General features: G+C 44.3%; 1 protein-coding gene across 7 annotated transcripts in view; it reads right to left on the bottom strand.

The window, feature by feature from the left end:
* Positions 1-23,677, bottom strand: part of LOC118385444 (spectrin beta chain, non-erythrocytic 4-like) — a 64,139-nt gene that overhangs the window by 12,185 nt on the left and 28,277 nt on the right. For 6 of the 7 annotated variants that reach the window (XR_008142797.1, XM_052525261.1, XM_052525272.1 and 3 more), the window contains exons 18-23: positions 21,544-21,634; positions 16,742-16,888; positions 3,404-3,667; positions 813-1,037; positions 451-540; positions 66-344 (exon numbers count right to left, since the gene is read on the bottom strand). Coding sequence is in view for 6 of the 7 variants with exons in the window: in XM_052525261.1 (XP_052381221.1) it covers positions 66-344; positions 451-540; positions 813-1,037; positions 3,404-3,667; positions 16,742-16,888; positions 21,544-21,634 (1,096 nt within the window). In the remaining variant the exon portion in view is untranslated. Of the gene's footprint in view, positions 1-65; positions 345-450; positions 541-812; positions 1,038-3,403; positions 3,668-16,741; positions 16,889-17,603; positions 18,441-21,543; positions 21,635-23,677 lie in introns of those variants that run through there. The other variant, XM_052525279.1, reaches the window with a different exon arrangement.

The raw sequence follows: 23,677 nt of genomic DNA, 5'->3' as shown, positions 1-23,677 counted from the left end.
TGGTAACTGGGCAGATTAAGTACATCAGCGCCTGGTGATTGGCTCCTAGTCTCCTAGCCTCCTACCTTGCCCTTTTCCTCGTTCATCATGTGCAGCTCCTGTTCGCTGAGCCAGGCCTCCACCTCGGCCGTGTCAAAGTAGTACTGCTGGGCCTGGTACATGGCATCCAGCACCAGCTGTCTTCTCTCTGTCTCGGCCCACAGCAGACCCCACAGCCCGCTGAGCTGCTCCAGGCCCGCCCGCACACAGTCAGCCTCGGGGCTGCGGATGGAGGCGATGACATTAGCTCGTTCCAGGACGTCCTCCACCCTCGCCCGATGGCCCTGCAGCTCCCTCTGCAGGGTCTGGGGGACGGGACAGGACAGAAAGACGATGTCCAGTTAGATATGTTACAGTATGATAGACATGTACTGTAACGGTGTGGTTAGGCTCAGCTTAGCTGCCACTCACCTGGTTTTTCTTCATGAGGTGCTGCACAGCCTGGAGACTGGAGCCGTGCTCCTGAGACGTGGCGGCAGGCAGCCGCTCCTGCACCCACAGCTGAAAACACATCACAAGTGAAACTAGCAAAGGAGCACTTGCGAACACTGGTAACTTTGATGGTTATCACCAGCATGGCACTGCATCAGTTTAGTGTTACATAACATCTTTTATCACGAGAACACCTTTCGCAAACAAAAAAGGGGGTTAGTCACCAACTTAAGCAACACTTTTACCCGATGACACTTGTAAGTCACATGTCTCTAAGTGTCTGTAAGTGTGCGTGGTCTGTGTGTGGGTATAATCGGAGAAGGATCAGGACGGCCACTCACTATCTCGTCCTCCAGGTCCCGGCCCACTTGGTGAACCTCCTTGGAGGCCAGAAGGATGCGCCGGCGCTCCTTGAGCGGCTCGATGAGGCGGACGATGCGCGTCTCCACGGCGGCCTGGCGCTCGCCAACCGTCTCCATGACCTGGCCCTGCTGGGGGATGGAGGCCGCCGCCACCTGCAGCTCCCCCACCTCCTTATACCACTCCTCCATCTGACACTCCATCGTCTGGAGAGACGGAGCGAGGGAATGGACAGGGAGTGAGAGAGGAGATAGAATGGAAGCAAAGGGGGATGGAATTGAAGCGTTTGAGGAGGGGTGAGTGAAGGGAGGAGGGAGAGAGGGATGACGGAGAGGTTAGGAACTAAAGAGAGGGAGGAAGTCCACGGGACAGCGAGAGGCCTGGTGAATATGGAGAGGATACATCAGTCCCTGTATCAATCACCTCTCACCAAAATATCCTGGTAACATCCAACTCGGGAGTCGGCCACCTAGGAAATCCATGGCTTTCCTAGGTGTACATGATAAGTTGCTCTGTCTGTCAGTCTGTCATAACAATGTATGAGAAGTGTTTGGATGACAGCTGTTAGATCTACCGCAATTGACTACAAAGCAATTACTCCTCCAGAGTGGCCATATAGCTGTTAGGTAATTCAGAGGGGAATGGTGATTCTCACTAAGGCGGTGACACTCATTTTGGGACAGAAACATCAGGTTAAGATCACCAGGAAGGTGGAGTTGTGTCAATAACTCATTTGAAAAGTGGGCCAGATGCAAAGAGCTGCTGTATAAGTGCCATGGTAAAGTGAATTAGAGTAGGAGGCAGAATGAGGCCGATCAATATCATACGAATTCACATGACGATTTGACTTCTTAGGAATTGGGAGGAAAAGAGCCTTCGGGGCGGCTGCCTCGGTACCTTCTATCTGGTTAAATGAATCCCTTGACATTCTCAGAGACACATATAAGAGACTAGCACGGGAATAAGCACACTCTCGATTGGCTTATACACAAAATGTTACCCCAACACGTATGCATTGAATCACCACTTTAGAGAAATAAAATAAAACATGGGAATTGAACATTATTTCTAACTTTGACAGAAATGGTCCTTGAATTGACAGACAGGACAATTTCGCACAGTCGAGTGGAGATTTCCATACATTTCCATTTGAAGCGAAAGGTTAGAGTTTCAAGGAAGATACAGTGATTCTGCTCACAACCATAGATCACAGAAGGAGCAGCAGGACAGGATGAGGTAGTGGATGGAGGGAAGCGGGAAGAAAGATGAAAAAAAGATCAAAACTATAGTACGAAAGGGATAAAGAAAGAAATTAGGAGAGAAAGAAGGAAAAGACAGGTAGGTTAAAGAAAGGAAAGAAAGGACATTTAAAGGAAAGAAAAAAATAGGGAAGGAAAATAAATCAAAGGAAAGGAAATGAAATTAAAGGAAAGGAAGAAGAAAATCAGAGTACCCATGAGAGAAATGAACTGAAGTGAAAAGGGTACTGTACCCCTGGATGGAGGTTGGGTGATGGAGCGTACTGTACACATATCACAATGGCAGGCTGAAAAGGAACTGCAAGCAGCCCTTAGCGGCAGCATGCTGTTGGAGAGGAGAATGAGAGACGCATGATGAAATGATAAGCTGTGGGATGGATCCAGTAGTAGTGACAGAACAGGGGTAGAGCATCCTGAACAGGAAAAAACATGAACCTCTTCCTACTGTATCGGTTGTTGGCTAGCATCAACATTAGTGTTTGTTAACATGTAGCATTTGGCTACATTTGGTCTAAATGTAATTGTCCAGTGAAAATCTCACTTTTAACAGTTCATATTCTGTTAACTCATACCCAGATAATGTTTTTGACTCATCCTATACTCATATTTGTGGCCAAAGAATAAAATAACGTATCTAAAAACACCTTTTTAAAAACCCACCTCAAACTTGTATCCCAAACAGACTGTTTATAAAATGCTTGCTATTTCCTGAGGAGGATGAGCTGGCCAATCAGTGGTCTACTAGCATGAATATTTTTATAGGACCGGTATACACCCACCCCCTTCTGTTGTTGGGGTACACCCACACTATTCCAACACGGAAAAGCTGCTTTTTAACATACACAATTATTTAACTCATATTGTAATTAATTATAGGTCATATTTCATAGAAGTCTGGAAACACTGGACAGTTACTTTAACCCCGTATGTATTGTAGAGCCATGCTTTGGGTGGAATGGTCGGACTCTCCAATGACAGCACATTGGAGTGCAGGCCAAGCTTACTGGTGACGCGTTGAGTGCCAATTGCTCTTGTTAAACAAAAGCCTATGGCAGCCTGGCTCATTTAAGGCACGTAAATGACGAGAAAAACAGCAAGGCATTCAGAGAAAATGGATGATAAAGGATTAGTAATTCACACAGAACAATCCTAGGTTTTTATATATAGAGATACACTGCGATATTCAACAGCTTAAACCTAACTAAGATACCATAGCAACACCATACCCAACGATATTTCCCAACTATTCTAAACTGATCACAAAAAACAAAAACTATAACAGTAGTTGGATCATATAATGAAGAGGAAGAGACCTGGAGCTTCTTGAGCTGCTTGTTGACGCTGGTCAGGTCCTGACCCTGGTCCACGTAGCACAGTTGTCCCTCCAGCTGGTGCAGCCGATGGTCCAGGCTGGCGTAGCTCTGCACCAGCAGATCGGCCCGGTTGGCTTCAAACAGCTGGCGGGCCTTGGCCTGGGTGGTGCTCTCCAGGTCCTGCCAACACTCCCGGATCTCCCCCAGCTTCCTCCGCACCACCGGGCTCAGCTCGGGCTTCTCCTGGATCAACTGCTGGCCCTCCTGGAGGATGGAGAGGGAGGGTAGTGGGGGGTGGAGAGGGCAGGTGGAGGATAGGAAGAAGACGTTGAGAGAGAGAAGTAGAATGGGGGGTTGAAGGTTAGGGTAAGGGAGAGGGAACATGAGGAGGGGAGCAGAGAGATAAAGGGAGATAGAGTGATTAGACATTGATGAGTGGAAATTATAATAACTTGAAAATAAAGTCATATTTATATCACTTATGGAACATGGGGTCATAAACAATCTACTGCCACAAATATTGGATTTTTTTCCATTGAAATCATTTTGTAAATAGTTCATAGCCAGCAACAATCAGTTTACCATATCGGAACATCACTTTGTGCCACGTGCTGATGTAAATTTGATTGATATGGCGTTGGCTATGGTTTCCCTATATCCTTAATCTGGCAGGTAAATAAAATGGATTCTAAGCAGCCACATTAAATTACAAAAAAATATATATATTTGTCTACCATTGTTAGCTTGTAAGCATGAGCTGTGATTCAGTGGTACACCTTTAAGAGGCATGAGTGCTACAGCCTGGGCTCCAGATCAGCTGCTCCTGACTCTGGCCCATCAGTGCACATCAAATTGGGTTAAAGGGCTGGCTCGGCCCTGGCAGCCCAGAAAACCACTTCAACTTTAGAGGTCAGGGCTCACAGATAAAAATGTGCTTCTCTTATCATCCTTTTACATCCTGATAGAATAATCTGGTATGGATCTCTCCTTTGTCTGTCTTCATCGGTTTGGTTTGGAGGATTTCAGGTTTGACTCATCTCTTGTTGATTTCATTCATTACACTCTCAGGTGTTTTCAGAATAGATACAGATTCTTTCCAGTAAGCCCAACGTAAATCGCATAACAACCGCAACCCCAGAGACTCAGCCAGCGAATGAGAGGAGAGCACACTGAGTTGCTGCCTGCCATGACACACCATCACAGACTCAGAGAGGGGAGAGGCAGACAGACATACACTTTCTCCCTTTCTCTGCAGCACTCTGCCACCCCCCACGCTCTCTCTCTCTCCCAACATATGTGCTTTATTCCTTCTTCTATCTTCCCATCCCTCCACCTTTCTCCAGCTCTGTCCTGTGCGCCTGAGTGCACGCAAGTGTTCCCGAGCACTGGGGGTTGTAAACTACGCAATCATAATCACCGCCAGGGAGACACATCAGCCAATGACGACCGAAGAGGAGATTTAACCTACCCGTGATCAACCCCCCCACACACACACACATTGTAATTCACTCTCTGTCACCGTTTCCCCAAGGCACCATAAAGAGTCTATAGGATCGGTCGAAAAAAAATATTCTATTTGCATTTTAAACCCCTTTAAATGTAATTCACTGATTGGAGATAAGTGTGCATTTCATGGGGAATGATTGAAACGCTAGTTAGTTAATTCACTTTGTGCTCAGTTAAAAACATTGGCGTCTCGTTCCTCTGAAACACATAACGGTTTCTGCTCAAGGCTCAGAACAAGAATGCATTGAAATATCTCTATTGCATATTCCAGTTGGGAGGACATTTGCTCGGCTACTGTGCTTAACGGCCGCACCACCAGTGCAGCATCCTCTTCCCTCTGATCCCTCTCGGTCGGCCTTCTCATGATCTGCCCACACAAAGGATGTCCTCATTTGGAGACCACACCACAGCTGCCCTGTGAAGGGACGCACTCCCAACAGTGCCAAAATAGCTCCGGATGCATATGTTGCTTTTTTGATCTCCAGATGAGTGGGGCAGCAAGGGTACTCTACCCAACTCGTAGATGTTGGCAGTATAATGTTGAAAACAAGTTGATTGTAACCAAAGGACAGGGGAAAAGGAGAATTACCATAACGACCACAGAAAAATAACAGATGGCAACAGGGAAAAAAAATCATCAATATGAGATCACATACACAATACCAATCTGTTATTGAATGACAATTACATAAAGTGTGGCCATCGCGTTTGGCTGGTTGTGTCCATGGAAGCTATTGTGTCAATATTACTGCATGTGTGAAGGCCTGGAGGCATAAATCTGCCTGGGAGGACCAGACACAGTCACGTGATTCGGCTGGCGGGGGTGCAATGGCCAGCAGGCACCAAGAGGAGCCAACATGTATCAACGAGTGTTTTAAAGGAAATGTCAAGCTTTGTGAAGACTGACTGTCCTACGTCCTTCGTCACTGGATCTAAAGCCATGCCTTATAATGAATGACATTGTCTATGAAACTGATTCTGAGAAGCACATTTATTCATGGGATATTTGTGTGTGTATAGTGATGTCCTTTTGATGGTTGATCACTTGGGGAAGTAAAGAAACATGTTAGAGATTGTTGTCGTGCGCCGTCAATTGGTTGAGCGTGCAAACCTGGCTTTGAGCGTCGCCCAGGCCAGTATATAACTATTTGGGCTCTATATCCGGCTGACTTTAAGGGTGTCGCTAGTGTCAAACGCACACTCGTTGGCAATATCGACTTGTAAAAGCCTGCGCTCTTCTATTTTACAACCCTGGTGGCAGAGTTGGTCATTTACCTGTCTTATATCAGCTTGCGCTGAGGTGGGAGGGGTGGAAATATTTGAGCCATGACCCTAAAAAAGTGCGCCAATGTGCCAATTTCAAGCAGCTCTCCTGGTGATACTTAAGACTCACCGAAAGCTGGTCTTAGCAGTACCACAATTGGTTTTGACATCGATTTTGCCAGCGGAGGCGCACAGTAGCGTAATCAGTAGCCTATAACCGGTGTATTATGAAAATATCAAGAGCAGCAAAACAGTCAGGCATCCTTCTGCCTAAGAGCCCTTAGGCCTACTGTACGTGTTCACATATTGCCTTATGCTCACGGAACGAGAGATGCGGTTCATGATATGATCACCATCCATGGGTTTAACGGTGAGAGCGTCCACGGCTCAAATGCAATGCAATTTTGTCTGCTATTTCACGAGATGTGCGAATATGTTCTGCAAGATGGTTCAGTGATGTTTAGAAAACATGACATTTGCGAGTAGTATAACGGTGTGTGGACATTCCCCCTCTCTCTTTGTACTGTATTGGATTTCTATCCAGCTCCTGTGAAAAGTTTGGGTGTCCGTAAAACCCTCCATAGTCGAAGTTGGCTTGTCCGTATTATATAACCGCTGGGAGAAATGATAGTGACTGTAACTATATTTAGAGATAGCCTATTTAAAATAAGTTGTTTCGTTTAATTATAATTGTGATTAGAATTATACACTGTCTTTTTTAGGCCTAGTGAATTTAATCTTACTTACTGACTACGTTTGGCATGTCAATGTCCAGACTGCAATTTACAGTAGGCCTAGCCCCAATATCAGTGCAAATACCATGGCCTATTAAAAACAAATATGGTTTATGTGAGAAGTAGGCATTGGTCTGAAGCCAAAAAAATAAATGAAATTCACATGAGCACCACGATGAGTATTTCACCCATACTCTAACAACGTTTTCCAGCACACAGCTTTGACCTACCACAGAAGCTATAGTGCATTCAGAAAGTATTCATACCGTTTGACCTAGTCCACATTTTGTTGTGTTACAGCCAGAACTCAAAACTGATTCATTTTAGTATTTTGAGGGGAATTTCTTTGCAAATGTATTGAAAATAAAATACAGAAATATCTAAAAGTATTCAGGCCCCTTGACTTTTTCCACATTTTGTTACAGGCTTATTCAAAAATGTATTAAAGTGTTTTTTTCCCTCATCATTCTACACACAATACCCCATAATGACAAACCAAATACAGGTTTTTAGACATTTTTGTAAATGTATAAAAAAACAACAACTGAAATATCACATCTATATATAAGTATTCAGACCCTTTACTCAGTACTTTGTTGAAGCACCTTTGGCAGCAATTACAGCCTGGAGTCTTCTTGGGTATGACGCTACAAGCTTGACACACCTGTATTTGGGGAGTTTCTCCCATTCTTCCCTGCAGATCCTCTTAAGCTCTGTCAGGTTGGATAGGGAGGGTCGCTGAACAGCTATTTTGAGGTCTCACCAGAGATGTTCTATCGGGTTCAAGTTTGGAATCTGGCTGGGCTACTCAAGGACATTCAGAGACTTGTCCCGAAACCATTCCTGCATTGTCTTGGCAGTGTGCTTAGGTTCATTGTCCTGTTGAAAGGTGAACCTTCGCCGCCCCAGTCTGAGGACTTGAGCGATCCGGAGCAGGTTTTCATCAAGGATCTCTTTAATTTTCTCCATTCATCTTTCCCCTAGATTCTGACTAGTCACCCAGTCCCTGCAGCTGAAAAACATCCCCACAGCATGATGCTTCCACCACCATGCTTCACCGTAGGGATGGTGCCAGGTTTCATCCAGGCCTGACGCTTTGCATTCAGGCCAAATAATTAAATCTTGGTTTCATCAGACCAGAGAATCTTGTTTCTCATGCCTTAGGTGCCTTTTGACAAACTCCAAGAGGGCTGTCATGTGCATTTTACTGAAGAGTGGCTTCTGTCTGGCCACTCTACCATAAAGGCCTGATTGGTGGAGTGCTGCAGAGATGGTTGTCCTTCTGGACAGCTCTCCCATCTCCACAGAGGAACTCTGGACCTCTGTCAGAGTGACAATCGGGTTCTTGGTCACCTCTCTGACCAAGGCCCTTCTCCCCCGATTTCTCAGTTTGGCCCAGCGGCCAGCTCTACGAAGAGTCTTGGTGGTTCTAAACTTCTCCATTTAAGAATGATGGAAGCCACTGTGTTCTTGGGGACTTTCAATGCTGCAGATTTTTTTTAGTAACCCCCAGATCTGTGCCTCAACACAATCCTGTCTCAGAGCTCTACGGACTATTCCTTCGACCTCATGGCTTGGTTTTTGCTCTGACATGCACTGTCAACTATGGGACCTTATAGAGACAGGTGTGTGCCTTTCCAAATCATGTCCAATCAATTGAATGTACACACAAGTGGACTCCAATCAAGTTGTAGAAACATCGCAAAGATGATCAATGGAAACAGGATGCCTCGGAGCTCAATTTCGAGTCTCATAGCAAAGGGTCTGAATACTTATATAAACAAGGTATTTCTGTTTTTTATTTTTAATATATATTGCAGAAAATTCTTTTTTTAAACATTTTTTTCTTTGACATTATGGGGTATTGTGTGTAGATTGATGAGGGGGAAATTTAAAAAAATAGAATAAGGATATAATGTAACAAAATGTGGAAAAAGTGAAGGGGTCTGAATACTTTACGAATGAACTGTACATACAGTAAGTATTCACACCCCTGAGGCAATACATATTAGAATCACCTTTGGCAACAATTACTGATGTTTAATTATTGTGGGTAAGTCTTTGCACACCGAGACTTCGCAATATTTGCCAATTATTCTTTTTAATTCTTCAAGTTCTGTCAAGTTGGTTGTTAATCATTTCTAGACAGCAAGTCTTGTCATAGATTTCTATTCTGATTTAAGTCAAAACTGCAGTGTATATTTGGCCTTGGGTTTTAGGTTATTGTCCTGTTGAAAGGTGAATTTGTCTCCCAGTGTCTGATGGAAAACAGACTGAACAAGGTTTACCTCAAGGATTTTACCTGTGCTTAGCTCCATTCCGTTTATTTTTATCCTAAAAAACTCCCTAGTCCTTGCCGATGACAAGAATACCCATAACACGATGCAGCCACCACCATACTTGAAAATATGAAGAGTGGTACTCAGTGATGGATTGTGTTGGATTTGTCTCAAACATAACACTTTGCATTCAGAACGTGAAGTTCATTCCTTTTGGCAGTTGTACATTTTTGGCAGTTGTACTTTTTTTTATTGCAAACATGTTTGGAATATTCCTTCCTCTTCGGCAACTGAGTTAGGAAGGCTGTATCTTTGTAGTGATTGGATGTATAATTGATACACCATCAAAAGTATAATTAATAACTTCACCATGCTCAAAGGGATATTCTGGTGCCCCTGCACATTGACTCTATACCGGTACCCCCTGTATATAGCCTCAATACTGTTATTTTACTGCTGCTCTTTAATGATTTGTTATTTTATTTTTTACTTAACACTTATTTTTTCTTAGAACTGCATTGTTGGTTAAAGTCTTGTAAGTAAGCATTTCACTGTTGTATTTGGCACGTGACAAATAACATTTGATATTCAATGCCTGCTTCTTTCTACCCAATCCATCCAATAGGTGCCTTCCTTTCCTAGGCAGTGGAAAACCTCCCTTGTCTTTGTGGTTGAATCTCTGTTCGAAATTCATTGCTTCACTGAGGGACCTGTGTGGGGTAAAGAGGTGAGGTAGTCATTTAAGAATCATGTTAAAAACATGATTATTACAAGCGTAGAGTGCAACTTAGTATGACTTGTTAGGCGCATTTTTACTCCTGAACTTATTTAGGCTTGTCATAACAAAGGGTTTGAACATTTATCGACCCAAGACATTTCAGCTTTTCATTTTTAATTCATGTTTAAAAATATCTAAAAACATACTTCCACTTTGATATTATGGGGTATTGTGTCTAGAGGCAGTGACACCAAATTTCTATTTCATCCATTTTAAATTCAGGCTGTAACGCAACAAAATGTGGAAAAAGTCAAGGGGTGAGAATACTTTCTGAATGCACTGTATGTTGGTCTATTGTACTTCCAGCAATGTGCAGGCCGGTTGTTCCAACCTTCTCAAGCAGCCTAATTCATAATCTTGATTGTTTTTGTTCATTCACTCAGTACAGTGTACAGTACTTGTAAAAAAATATATAAAAAAACCCCAGTCTATAACAGTTCTATTTAATCACATAGCTAACTAAGTTAGCAAGCATGGCGTTTTCTTTTGACTGTGCACAGGTCGCGCCTACCACTGGTTCAACTTCACAAGCCTACATAATACACTTGGCTTTCCGTAATATTGTAGCACAGTATCCTGTATTAAGAAAAGCAAAAATGTAGCCAATATATTGTGAAGAATCGGTGCCACAGCGTTACAGCAATGTTCCACAAACCGTTATGAGGACACTGTGATAGCTGGGTATTAGCAATGTTCCACAAACCGTTATGAGGACACTGTGATAGCTGGGTATTAGCAATGTTCCACAAACCGTTATGAGGACACTGTGATAGCTGGGTATTAGCAATGTTCCACAAACCGTTATGAGGACACTGTGATAGCTGGGTATTAGCAATGTTCCACAAACCGTTATGAGGACACTGTGATAGCTGGGTATTAGCAATGTTCCACAAACCGTTATGAGGACACTGAGATAGCTGGGTATTAGCAATGTTCCACAGACCGTTATGAGGACACTGTGATAGCTGGGTATTAGCAATGTTCCACAAACCGTTATGAGGACACTGTGATAGCTGGGTATTAGCAATGTCCTGACAGTGTTGGAACATGGAACTGTAATGACATAATTGTCTATCTGCCTCCCTCTACCTCCCTGCTTTGTGCTGTAGTTGAGGAGGCTCTGCCTGCTCTCTGCTCACTCTCCCTCTCGGGCCCTTTATATTGCAGCGCCGGCAAAAACACATGGGTCAAACTCTACTCCCAAAGGGGTTAAGAAAAGAGGGTGAGTGTGTGTGTAGGATGCTAGTCGTGGGACGCCAGGGACCTAAACAGATGGAGATGCAATTATAAAATGCAGTGCTTATGTTGTTGTTATGGCATCACTATTAATGTAGTGTCAGGGTAGCTACTGGTAATGATGACTGCTTTCCATCATACATAATCCCAAACACACACACACCGAAACAAAAGAGAGTCACTTTTGCAGCTTGCCCCGGAGCTCCCTTGTAAAATAGTAAGGGGCCAATGAAATAACTGAGAAACGAGGGGAAAGAAGAAATAAGAGCCCATTGGGCTTTGGGTAGCAACAGCTTTGAGAGAAACAGTGGCAGGCCCCATTTATAAAAGGTTCCACACTGCAGGGACAAGCACTAGATCCAATGATTACAATCCCCCCCCTTTAAGCATCTTCAATTCTTCCAAAATGAGGTTAAGACACCCACAGACACGGGTTGTTCTCACATCCAGTCTTCTCACCTGCATCAGATCCGTGTAATTAACACCTCTATTTATAGGACATTTTCTCACATTTTAGTCATTTAGCAGATGCTCTTTCCAGAACATTTTCATACTTTTTCATACTTTATCTGTACAGTCAAACATTTTATGATACTCTTCACGGTAGCCCTTTAACATGTCACTTCCTGCTGGTTTCACTTCCTCGTTTCAGAGATATGGGAGAGAAGCAGGACAAATTACCTTCATACATGAGGTATTCCGGGAGGGGACAGGCTGTTGCCTGGCAACCAATGCAAGCTCGGGCACATATCTGTCCACTTGGCTAAGTTGCACCTTCCAACAGCTGCCGAGCATGTGATGTCAGGGAGAAAATCCACCACGTAAAAATGTAAATCGCCTGACAGTTACATGGTAAGAGGGTCACCTGCATCAAAAGGCTGGGGTGTTCAGTAACACCAGAGATTCTAGCTGCTATAAAGGCCTATACTTTAGCTACTCAAAACCTTGGAGACAGTCCTAGACCCTTTCATACAGTTGAAGTCAGTTTGCATACACCCAGGTTGGAGTCATTAAAACTCGTTTTTCAACCACTCCGCAAATGTCTTCTTAACAAACTATAGTTTGGCAAGTCGGTTAGGACATCTACTTTGTGCATGACACAAGTCATTTTTCCAGCAATTGTTTACAGACAGATTATTCCACATATAATTCACTGTATCACAATTCCAGTGGATCAGAAGTTTACAAGTTGACTGTGCCTTTAAACAGCTTGCAAAATTCCAGAAAATGATGTCATGGCTTTAGAAGCTTCTGATAGGCTAATTGACATAATTTGAGTCAATTGGAGGTGTACCTGTGGATGTGTTTCAAGGCCTACCTTCAAACGCAGTGCCTCTTTGCTTGACATCATGGGAAAATCAAAAGAAATCAGCCAAGAACTCTGAAAAAAATTGTAGACCTCCACAAGTCTGGTTCATCCTTGGGAGCAAACACCTGAAGGTACCACGTTCATCTGTACAAACAATAGTACGCAAGTATAAACACCATAGGACCACGCAAACGTCATACCGCTCAGGAAGGAGATGCGTTCTGTCACCTAGAGGTGAACGTACTTTGGTGTGAAAACTGCAAATCAATCCCAGAACAACAGCGAAGGACCTTGTGAAGATACTGGAGGAAGCAGGTACAAAAGTATCTATATCCGCAGTAAAACGAGTGCTATATTGACATAACCTGAAAGGCCGCTCAGCAAGGAAGAAGCCACTGCTCCAAAACCGCCATAAAATAAGCCAGACTACGGTTTGCAACTTCACATGGGGACAAAGATCGTACTTTTAGAGAAATGTCCTCTGATCTGATGAAGCAAAAATAGAACTGTTTGGCCATAATGACCATCGTTATGTTTGGAGGAAAAAGGGGGAGGCTTGCAAGCCGAAGAACACATTTTTATGGCAATCTGCTCCAGTTTCAACTGTTCTGCCTTACTATTATTCAACCATGCTGGTCATTTATGAACATTTGAACATCTTGGCCACGTTCTGTTATAATCTCCACCCGGCACAGCCAGAAGAGGACTGGCCACCCCACATATGCTCTCTCTAATTCTCTCTTTCTTTCTCTCTCTCGGAGGACCTGAGCCCTAGGACCGTGACCCAGGACTACCTGACATGATGGCTCCTTGCTGTCCCCAGTCCACCTGACTGTGCTGCTGCTCCAGTTTCAACTGTTCTGCCTTATTATTATTCGACCATGCTGGTCATTTATGAACATTTGAACATCTTGGTCATGTTCTGTTATAATCTCTACCCGGCACAGCCAGAAGAGGACTGGCCACCCCACATAGCCCGGTTCCTCTCTAGGTTTCTTCCTAGGTTTTGGCCTTTCTAGGGAGTTTTTCCTAGCCACCGTGCTTTTACACCTGCATTGTTTGCTGTTTGGGGTTTTAGGCTGGGTTTCTGTACAGCACTTTGAGATATCAGCTGATGTACGAAGGGCTATATAAATAAATTTGATTTGATTTGATTTGAACACCATCCCAACCGTGAAACATGGGGGTGGCAGCATCATGTTGTGGGGGTGCTTTGCTGCAGGAGGGACTGGTGCACTTCACAAAATAGATGAGATCATGAGGATGGAAAATTATGTGGATATATTGAACCAACATCTTAAGACATCAGTCAGGAAGTTAAAGCTTGGTCACAAATGTGTCTTCCAAATGGACAATGACCCCAAGCATATTTCCTTTAGTTGTGGCAAAAGGACAACAATGTCAAGATATTGGAGTGGCCATCACAAAACCCTGACCTCAATCCTATAGATCATTTGTGGGCAGAACTGAAAACACATTTGGAGCAAAGAGGCCTACAAACCTGACTCAGTTACACCAGCTCTGTCAGGAGGAATGGGCCAAAATTCACCCAACTTATTGTGGGAAGCTTGTGGAAGGCTACCCAAAATGTTTGACCCAAGTTAAACAATTTAAAGGCAATGCTACCAAATATTGAGAAAATGTAAACCTCTGACCCACTGGGAATTTGATGAAAGAAATAAAAGCTGAAATAAATTATTCTTTCTACTATTATTCTTACATTTTTTTATATTCTTAAAATAAAGTGGTATTCCTAACTGACCTAAAACAGGATATTTTCACTAAGATTAAATGTCGGAAATTGTGAAAAACTCAGTTTAAATGTATTTGGCTAAGGTGTATGTAAACTTCCGACTTCAACTGTATATAACCGATTTGCTTTGGGTAAATTGTTCGATAGAGAACACAGCTCATGAAAATCCAGGAGGGGGAAAATAATGTTTCCCAGGACCACCCTAACTCAAACCAATATGGTTGTAACACTAGCACTGACCCAACAGATTTATCACAGCTCCAGTTTGCTTCCCCTCAGGAAATCTTTGGGTAGTTTTATCTATACATTGGCTCTATGCAATAGCCTTGAACTCACATAAGACCACCAACTTGCCCTTTACAGAGGGCTACGTACCGCGATCTCAAAGTGTTGCCGTTACTGAGGGAAATCTATAGGCAGGTCAGAGTGTACCAACACAGATGAGAAAATATATGAGACAGAATACCAGTGAAAACTGCCCGTATTACAAACTATTCTGATTTCATAGAAAAATGTAAGCTGTGTAAGTACAATAGAGTGTTTTCATCCATGAAAAAAATCATGAATGCCAAATACGAAACCTCTCCACTGTTAATCAATATTATGGTATAGCCTACAGGGTAAATATATATAATACCTAAAGATTTATATATATAGTGCAGTGTAGGTTTAAATATTCAGAACAAAGGCTACTCTTTCTAAAATACGCTGATCTTTCAAAGGCATATCCGATATTCATGTCTCAATCTGAGAACAAAACCCTGGTCATTATCCTGAATTGTTGGTCTGAGTTTGAAATTGTCAAGCAAAGATAGTGTACATCCATGAACCACTATGGTTCTAAACATGAATGGATTCCGACCCTAGAGTCATCCATAATATAAATATTAGATTTTTAATTGAATTTTTCAGATATCAGGCATTCTGACCCCCAGACTCTCTCACACACAGAGCAGGTCACCAGTTGACATGGTTTCAAATGAGACACACACACACACACAGTGCAGCTGTGTTACGGTGCATTTAGGGTGCCTGTCTCTCCGCGGTTCATTTGTTTTCCCACCAACCCTATGACGGAGCCCCGGGGGAGTAAACTGTGTTTCTGTTTGGATACACAGCATCGCTGGGAGACGTGGCTAATCACACTGTACCTAGAAATACTTTACTGTAAGAGGAGCTGTATACAAATGACATGCTGCCAATTATTCTACTGAGATCATAGGCATGCCAATGGGTGTGCCTCCAAGCGATCGTTCCCTTGCACAGCAGCTGCAGTAAGCACCTTCCAATAACACTCCAGTATCTAGCTATGCAGATGACCTGAATTTGAATCCAAAACGGATCGTACCACTTAGACTCAGCCTCGATGACGTCACTGAGGGGCTTCTAATAATGCCTGGAATGGAGTCAATGGAATGACATCAAACACATCAAAGGTGTGGTTTCCATGTGGTTGATACCACTCCATTGACTCCATTCCAGCCATTATTATGAGCCGTCCTCCCCTCAGCAGCCTCCACTGCTATATTACACTTCTGGATATACTTAGGCCTAATGGCAACCATGTTCCCAAATCCATTTGCACAGTGTACGAACGCACAGTGTACGAATGCACAGTGTGCAAATGCACAGTGTGCAAATGCACAGTGTACAAATGCACAGTGTACGAATGCACAGTGTACGAATGCACAGTGTACAAATGCACAGTGTACAAATGCACAGTGTACAAATGCACAGTGTACAAATGCACAGTGTACGAACGTTCTGTGAAACCATTTGCTTTCCCACGCCATGTGCATCTCGTGCAGCCCTGCTCCGATTAGGGGGAATAGGATTGATATCGCAGGGTATAATGAGCCACGTCGGAGCCAGTGGGTGTACTTGTACTACTTGCCTGAAGCAATTATCCCACTGATGTTACAGTTTGTATCAATCTGATAGGGCAGGCAGGGCCCACAGATATGATGCGGTGATGTGACCAGTGGCGATTTCAGGTGAAGGTGTTCGTGCTCATAGGCACATCAGGGCATCTCTGGGTTCATCAAAGCTCTTAGAGACGATTCACTGACACGCTCAACCATCCACTCTCAGTGCCTGTGATTGTCCTTTAATTCAACTGATGGTAAACCAGATGGCAATTCTCGTCAAGTTTGTGCTCGTTTGCTGTGTCAAATCATTACGGACCACAAATATTGCAGATAATGTCGTTATTTGATTATATACAACATAAACACTGGTCTGATCACATTGTAACAAGGAACTTTGTATTTATTTTGATCCTACAAACAAAACAAATGACATAGCAATAATGAGTTGACACCAACTCGCACACACCCAAAACTCTACCACCACCACCACCACCACCACCACCAACAGAGCAGCCAGCTCAGTCTCCCCTTCCCCATTCCTGAGCATCAGCCCATGGTAGATACCCACCTCCGCCTCTGTGTAGAGCCCCAGCCGTACTGTACTCTACTCACCCTCTCAATCTTCTCCAGCCACTCCTTGTTCTGGGACAGCTCGGCCATGAAGGCCTGGTGCTTCAGCCACTTCTTGTGCAGCTTCTGCGTCTCATCGCGGGACGTGTCACGAGCCATGAGCATCTTCTCTGCCACCCAGTCTCCAAGCTGAGGGACAAGGGAGCTGTCAGTACAGGACGATCATGCCACTCAATGCATTTGTACTGTCATCTAGGGGGACAATATAGGCTATTAACAGATGCATGCAGAGTATCATAGATGCCCACATACATAGAGACACACACACACATGCAGTCACATGTCTGTACACACACACACACACACACACACACACACACAGAGAGATGTATTCAGGCTGAACATATGGCCATAGTCATGTGAAAAACTAAAAGATCAATGCAGACAATGGGTCAAAAATAAACACACAGAGAAAGAATAGAAAAGCAATCATCCAAACGCATGAACACAGAGACACACACAATGTCAAGCACATGCATGTTAAACACACACAGCAGACACATGTACGCAGACACGTGTGCTGTACCGCACAAGCACACACATGGTAACAGGAATTCATTCAAATGGACACAGAACACGCAAAAACACACCTCTACACAAGCACATAATCCATTGGCACATTTGGTACAAAAGCAAGCTGACCATTGCATTCAAGGCCAAACATACAAAATAACTTGCAAATATCCCTGCCCATTCAACATCATCTGTACAAGCAATATAAAAATAACAATATCTCTCCGTCTCCTGCCTGCCACCCACATATTTCCACCCCCATCTTCTGCACTAGGCTCTCCCGTCCTTGACTGCTACTCCCCTAACATCTGACGGGAAATGTTTCATTTACCGGCAGGCAGCTCTTAACAGGGACGGCCCATAGGGTTGTGACGGGTGGCCGTACGTATCCACATCCTCGACCTGCCCGTCCAGGTTGGAATAAAGTACAAATCCTCCACAGTCAGAGAGGGAGAAGCTGGAGGAATCAAAACAAACGAGCAGCAAGGCAAAGCTGCTCCTAAAAATAAAATAAAAACGGGGATAAGATGATGCAGAAGCTACATTAGCCTCTCTGCTGCTGCGTTGCCGTGGCGCGTTGCCATGTTGCCGTGGAGCGTTGCCGTGGCTGGCATGTTCAAACCAGAGAAAGGGATAAAGACGAGGAGGAGGCGGACCAGTGACGAGAGAATGAGAAATGGAGAAATTAAAAATCTCCCCAAAACAATAAAATGGCAGGCTCCAGAAGCAGGTTTGCCCCTCCCCATGAACCCTCTCCTCTCCCCCTCATTCAGCCCCCACCTACAGCGAGCAGTCTGGTGGAGGACGGGCTGGGATTCGGAAGCATCAGCGATGGCCTGGAGGCTCAGTGGTTGTGGTTAGTGATGCTGTGAAGAGAGGGAGCGAGGGAGGGATGGGATGTGGGAGGAGGGGGCTGGTTTTTGATAGTGTCGAGGAGGGAGGATGGTGGAGAGATTCTGCTCCTCTGGCTCCAAATAAATCCAGACTCGCTCATCGCTCTTCAGAGCACCTCACGACTCCTCTATCACATTCGTATTGCCTTTCTTCTCCACCCCCAATCCCCAACCCGTTTCCTTTTGCCTGCCTGCCTCTCTCTCTCTTGGTTTGTCCCTCTGCTGCAGTCCTTGCCTCTTCCAGCTGCACAGGGCTGTATTCCGGGCTAGCCCCAGTTTCCCCAACCCTGCTGCTGCAGTGGCTTAGCAGAGCAAGGTGATAGAAAGCTTGCACTGGATCGAGCCAGAGAGGGAGAGCCAGCGAGGGAGAGCCAGCGAGGGAGAGACAGAGAGGGAGAGCCAGAGAGGCGAAAGGAAGGGAGGGGGGAGTGGGTGAGCAGCAAAGAGAGAGTTTGAGAGAGAGAGAGAGAGAGAGAGATCCTACGCTGCTGTGAGGCGTCATCAGTGGGAATGCTCTGCACTTGAAATCACATCACTGAGCGGGGGGTGGGTGGGTGGGGGGAGTAAGGGGACAGAGAAAGATGGAGGTAGGGAGAGAGGGATGATATACAGTGTGGCAAAAAAGTATTTAGTCAGCCACCAATTGTGCAAGTTCTCCCACTTAAAAAGATGAGAGAGGCCTGTAATTTTCATCATAGGTACACTTCAACTATGACAGACAAAATAAGAAAAAAAAATCCAGAAAATCACATTGTAGGAATTTTAATGAATTCATTTGCAAATTATGGTGGAAAATAAGTATTTGGTCAATAACCAAAGTTTATCTCAATACTTTGTTATATACCCTTTGTTGGCAATGACAGAGGTCAAATGTTTTCTGTAAGTCTTCACAAGGTTTCCATGCAGATCTCCTCTAGAGCAGTGATGTTTTGGGGCTGTTGCTGGGCAACACGGACTTTCAACTCCCTCCAAAGATTTTCTATGGGGTTGAGATCTGGAGACTGGCTAGGCCACTCCAGGACCTTGAAATGCTTCTTACGAAGCCACTCCTTCGTTGCCCGGGCGGTGTGTTTGGGATCATTGTCATGCTGAAAGACCCAGCCACGTTTCATCTTCAATGCCCTTGCTGATGGAAGGAGGTTTTCACTGAAAATCTCACGATACATGGTCCCATTCATTCTTTCCTTTACACGGATCAGTCGTCCTGGTCCATTTGCAGAAAAACAGCCCCAAAGCATGATGTTTCCACCCCCATGCTTCACAGTAGGTTTGGTGTTCTTTGGATGCAACTCAGCATTCTTTGTCCTCCAAACACAACGAGTTGAGTTCTTACCAAAAAGTTCTATTTTGGTTTCATCTGACCATATGACATCCTCCCAATCATCTTCTGGATCATCCAAATGCTCTCTAGCAAACTTCAGACAGGCCTGGACATGTACTGGCTTAAGCAGGGGGACACGTCTGGCACTGCAGGATTTGAGTCCCTGGCGGCATAGTGTGTTACTGATGGTAGGCTTTGTTACTTTGGTCCCAGCTCTCTGCAGGTCATTCACTAGGTCCCCCCGTGTGGTTCTGGGATTTTTGCTCACCGTTCTTGTGATCATTTTGAGCCCACGGGGTGAGATCTTGCATGGAGCCCCAGATCGAGGGAGATTATCAGTGGTCTTGTATGTCTTCCATTTCCTAATAATTGCTCCCACAGTTGATTTCTTCAAACCAAGCTGCTTACCTATTGCAGATTCAGTCTTCCCAGCCTGGTGCAGGTCTACAATTGTGTTTCTGGTGTCCTTTGACAGCTCTTTGGTCTTGGCCATAGTGGAGTTTGGAGTGTGACTGTTTGAGGTTGTGGACAGGTGTCTTTTATACTGATAACAAGTTCAAACAGGTGCCATTAATACAGGTAACGAGTGGAGGACAGAGGAGCCTATTAAAGAATAAGTTACAGGTCTGTGAGAGCCAGACATCTTGCTTGTTTGTAGGTGACCAAATACTTATTTTCCACCATCATTTGCAAATAAATTCATTAAAAAATCCTACAATGTGATTTTCTGGATTTTGTTTTTCTCATTTTGTCTGGCATTGTTGATGTGTACCTATGATGAAAATTACAGGCCTCTCTCATCTTTTTGAGTGGGAGAACTTGCACAATTGGTAGCTGCCTAAATACTATTTTGCCCCACTGTATTTGTGGTTTGATAGATTTACTGCTCTGCTGTCGTGCAAAGGGTCCATGGCATATTCCTCTCCATCGCCATATAATTCTGCTGGAATTGTGGTTCAGAATGGAGCAGGGTAAAAACCAGCCGCTGGACGTGCATCAACCCTTTCTTCCCAAGCCAGTACAGCTGTATAGAAAGCGTAAAAGTTAAGAACACACTACCGACTTGGTTCTGCACGTTCGTACAAACTGTCGCAGTGTGTATCCCTCTCATACAGTAGGCCACACACGGGCAGGGAAGCCTTCTCACACAGATACACTGCCCTTTCCCCTGAACAAACGATGAAGGGAGGTGGTGGTGAATTATTCAATGCAGGGCAGGCAGAGAGAAAGTTGCAGAAACGGAATAAAGCTCTGGGTTAGTTAGGGTAGCTCTGGGGCACACTATAATAACATTTTATCAAACTAAGCAAGTCGGTTAAGAACAAATTATTATTTACTACCCCGGCCAAACCCTAACGACGCTGGGCCAATCGTGTGCCGCCCTATGGGACTCCAAATCCGAATCGAACCAGGGTCTGCAGCGACTCTTCACCACTCGGGAACCCCTGATACAGCTGATGCGTCCAGGTTGGGCACTGGACACTGAATATGGCTGTCCTGACTCACAGACACACAGCACAGCTTCAACATGGCAGTCAAAGTCATGTCGCAGCAAAGCATCCTCTTCCTCTGCAACCAAATGACAACCGTATGACAAGCATCCATCAACTAGGTCAGCCTCTCTCAACGGGTTTGCCAGAAGTGGACTGTCCCGTCAGAAAGATCCAGCAACAGCCAATCACGTCGGAACTTCAGATGAGTCGAGTTCGTCCGTCACTCACATCCCCAAGTTAAGCATCTAACACAGCAGCCGGCTGGCTCAAATCCTTCAACTTACATTGAAACAAATTAACAATTTTGTCACCCCTGATATAAAGATTGAGGAAGGACAAGAACCCACCCAGCTAAGCAGAGTTTCAGTTTATATCACTGAAGGATCCCGCAATATGATATTCATCTGGAGGTTTAAGCCTGACCCCATGTGGTCACAGGCAGAGACATGTACAGTACAGTATAGCTCTGTGACCCCAGCCATTTTATGAACCCATACTACCTCCCATTGGTTATTCCATTGATATGCCAGTGTTGGTCATGACACTATTTGTGTTTTGTCCTACCTCGTGGCAGTCCTGTAGTAACCTCTGGAGCCCCCACTGGCCGTTGAGCCTCTCCAGCCACTGTTGGGCCAATTCCCGGTTCTGGTTGCCTCTGTGGAGGAGAGAAACATAAAGCCATTCATTCACACACTGCTCGATTCATCCACACACTTCATCAATCACTCTACTGGTATCTGCAACTGTAAGTCTATGACGTCGATGGCTTTGGTGCAGCACACCGAGCAACAATGAACAACAGTCCATTGTAAAGACATGAGTCGCCCCCAACGGTCTCATCTAAATATCTCCCTAACATGTGGTCGCCCCATGCCATTGTTGGGGTGGAGAGCTGAATACGGGGTAACTAGGCCCCTCTTTGCCTCACCCATCAGTATGAATGTCATGCTCTGCTGTTAAAGAAAGTATCGACGAGGGGAGCTTCTTTCGGTTGCTTATGCTTTGTCTCCTCTGTGTACCGTTGTGTTTGTGAAGCCCACCTGCTACTAAGACCGCTCCGTTATCACTACAGTATAACTAACTCATATTTGAACAGCATTTTAATATTTCAATACCCATAGTGCATTCATATAATGTACCAGTCACAAGTTTGGACACACCCAACTCATTCAAGGATTTTTTTCTTTATTTTCACTATGTTCTACATTGTAGAATAATAGTCTTCACTATGAAACTATGAACGTATGAATCATGTAGTGACCAACAAAAAGTGTTAAACAAATCAATATATGTTTTCTAATTTAGATTATTCAAAGTAGACACCCTTTGCCTTGATGACAGCTTTGCACACCCTTGGCATTCTCTCAACCAGCTTCATCGGGAATGCTTTCCCAAAAGTCTTGAAGGAGTTCCTGCATATGCTGAGCACTTGTTGGATGCTTTTCCTTCCCTCTGCGGTCCAACTCATCCCAAACCATCTCAATTGGGTTGAGGTTGGGTGATTGTGGAGGACAGGTCATCTGATGCAGCAATTCATCACTATCCTTGGTCAAATAGCCCTTACACAACCTGGAGGTGTGTTTTGGGTCATTGTCCTGTTGAAATCAAATTATAGTCCCACTAAGCGCAAAGCAGGTGGGATGGCATATCGCCGCAGAATGCTGTGGTAACCATGCTGGTTAAGTGTGCCTTGAATTCTAAATAAATCACTGACAGTGTCACTCGCAAAGCACCCCTACACCATCACACCTCCTCCTCCATGCTTCACGGTGGGAACCACACATGCGGAGATCATTCATTCACCTACTCTGCATCTCACCAGGAAACGGCTGTTGGAACCAAAAATCTCACATTTGGACTCATCAGACCAAAGGACAGATTTCCACCCGTTTAATGTCCATTGCTCGTGTGTCTTGGCCCAAGCAAGTCTCTTCTTATTATTGGTGTCCTTTAGTAGTGGTTTCTTTGCAGCCATTCAACCATGAAGGCCTGATTCACACAGTCTCCTCTGAACAATTGATGTTGAGATGTGTCTGTTACTGAACAGTTGATGTTGAGATGTGTCTGTTACTGAACAGTTGATGTTGAGATGTGTCTGTTACTGAACAGTTGATGTTGAGATGTGTCTGTTACTGAACAGTTGATGTTGAGATGTGTCTGTTACTGAACAGTTGATGTTGAGATGTGTCTGTTACTTGAACACTGTGAAGCATTTATTTGGGCTGCAATCTGATGTGCAGTTAACTCTAATGAATTTATCCGCAGCAGCAGAGGTAACTCTGGGTCTTCCTTTCCTGTGGTGGTCCTCATGAGAGCCAGTTTCATCATAGAGCTTGATGGTTTTTGTGACTGCACCTGAAGAAACTTTAAAAGTTCTTGAAATGTTCTGTATTGACTGACCTTCATGTATTAAAGTAGTGATGGACTGTTTCTCTTTTCTTATTTGAGCTGTCCTTGCCATAATATGGACTTCGTAATTTACCAAATAGGGCCACCCCTACCTTGTCACAACAAAACTGATTGTCTCAGTTAAGAAGGAAATGAATAAGGAAAGAAATTCCACAAATTAACTTTTAACAAGGCACACCTGTTAATTGAAAGACAAATTTCAGGTGACTACCTCATGAAGCAGGTTGATAGAATAGCGTGCAAAGCTGTCATCAAGGCAAAGGGTGGCTACTTTGAAGAATCTAAAATA

The sequence above is a fragment of the Oncorhynchus keta genome, chromosome 1 (genome assembly GCF_023373465.1).
Source record: "Oncorhynchus keta strain PuntledgeMale-10-30-2019 chromosome 1, Oket_V2, whole genome shotgun sequence".
Taxonomy (NCBI): Eukaryota; Metazoa; Chordata; class Actinopteri; order Salmoniformes; family Salmonidae; genus Oncorhynchus; species Oncorhynchus keta.
This window is presented reverse-complemented; position numbering and strand designations above follow the sequence as displayed.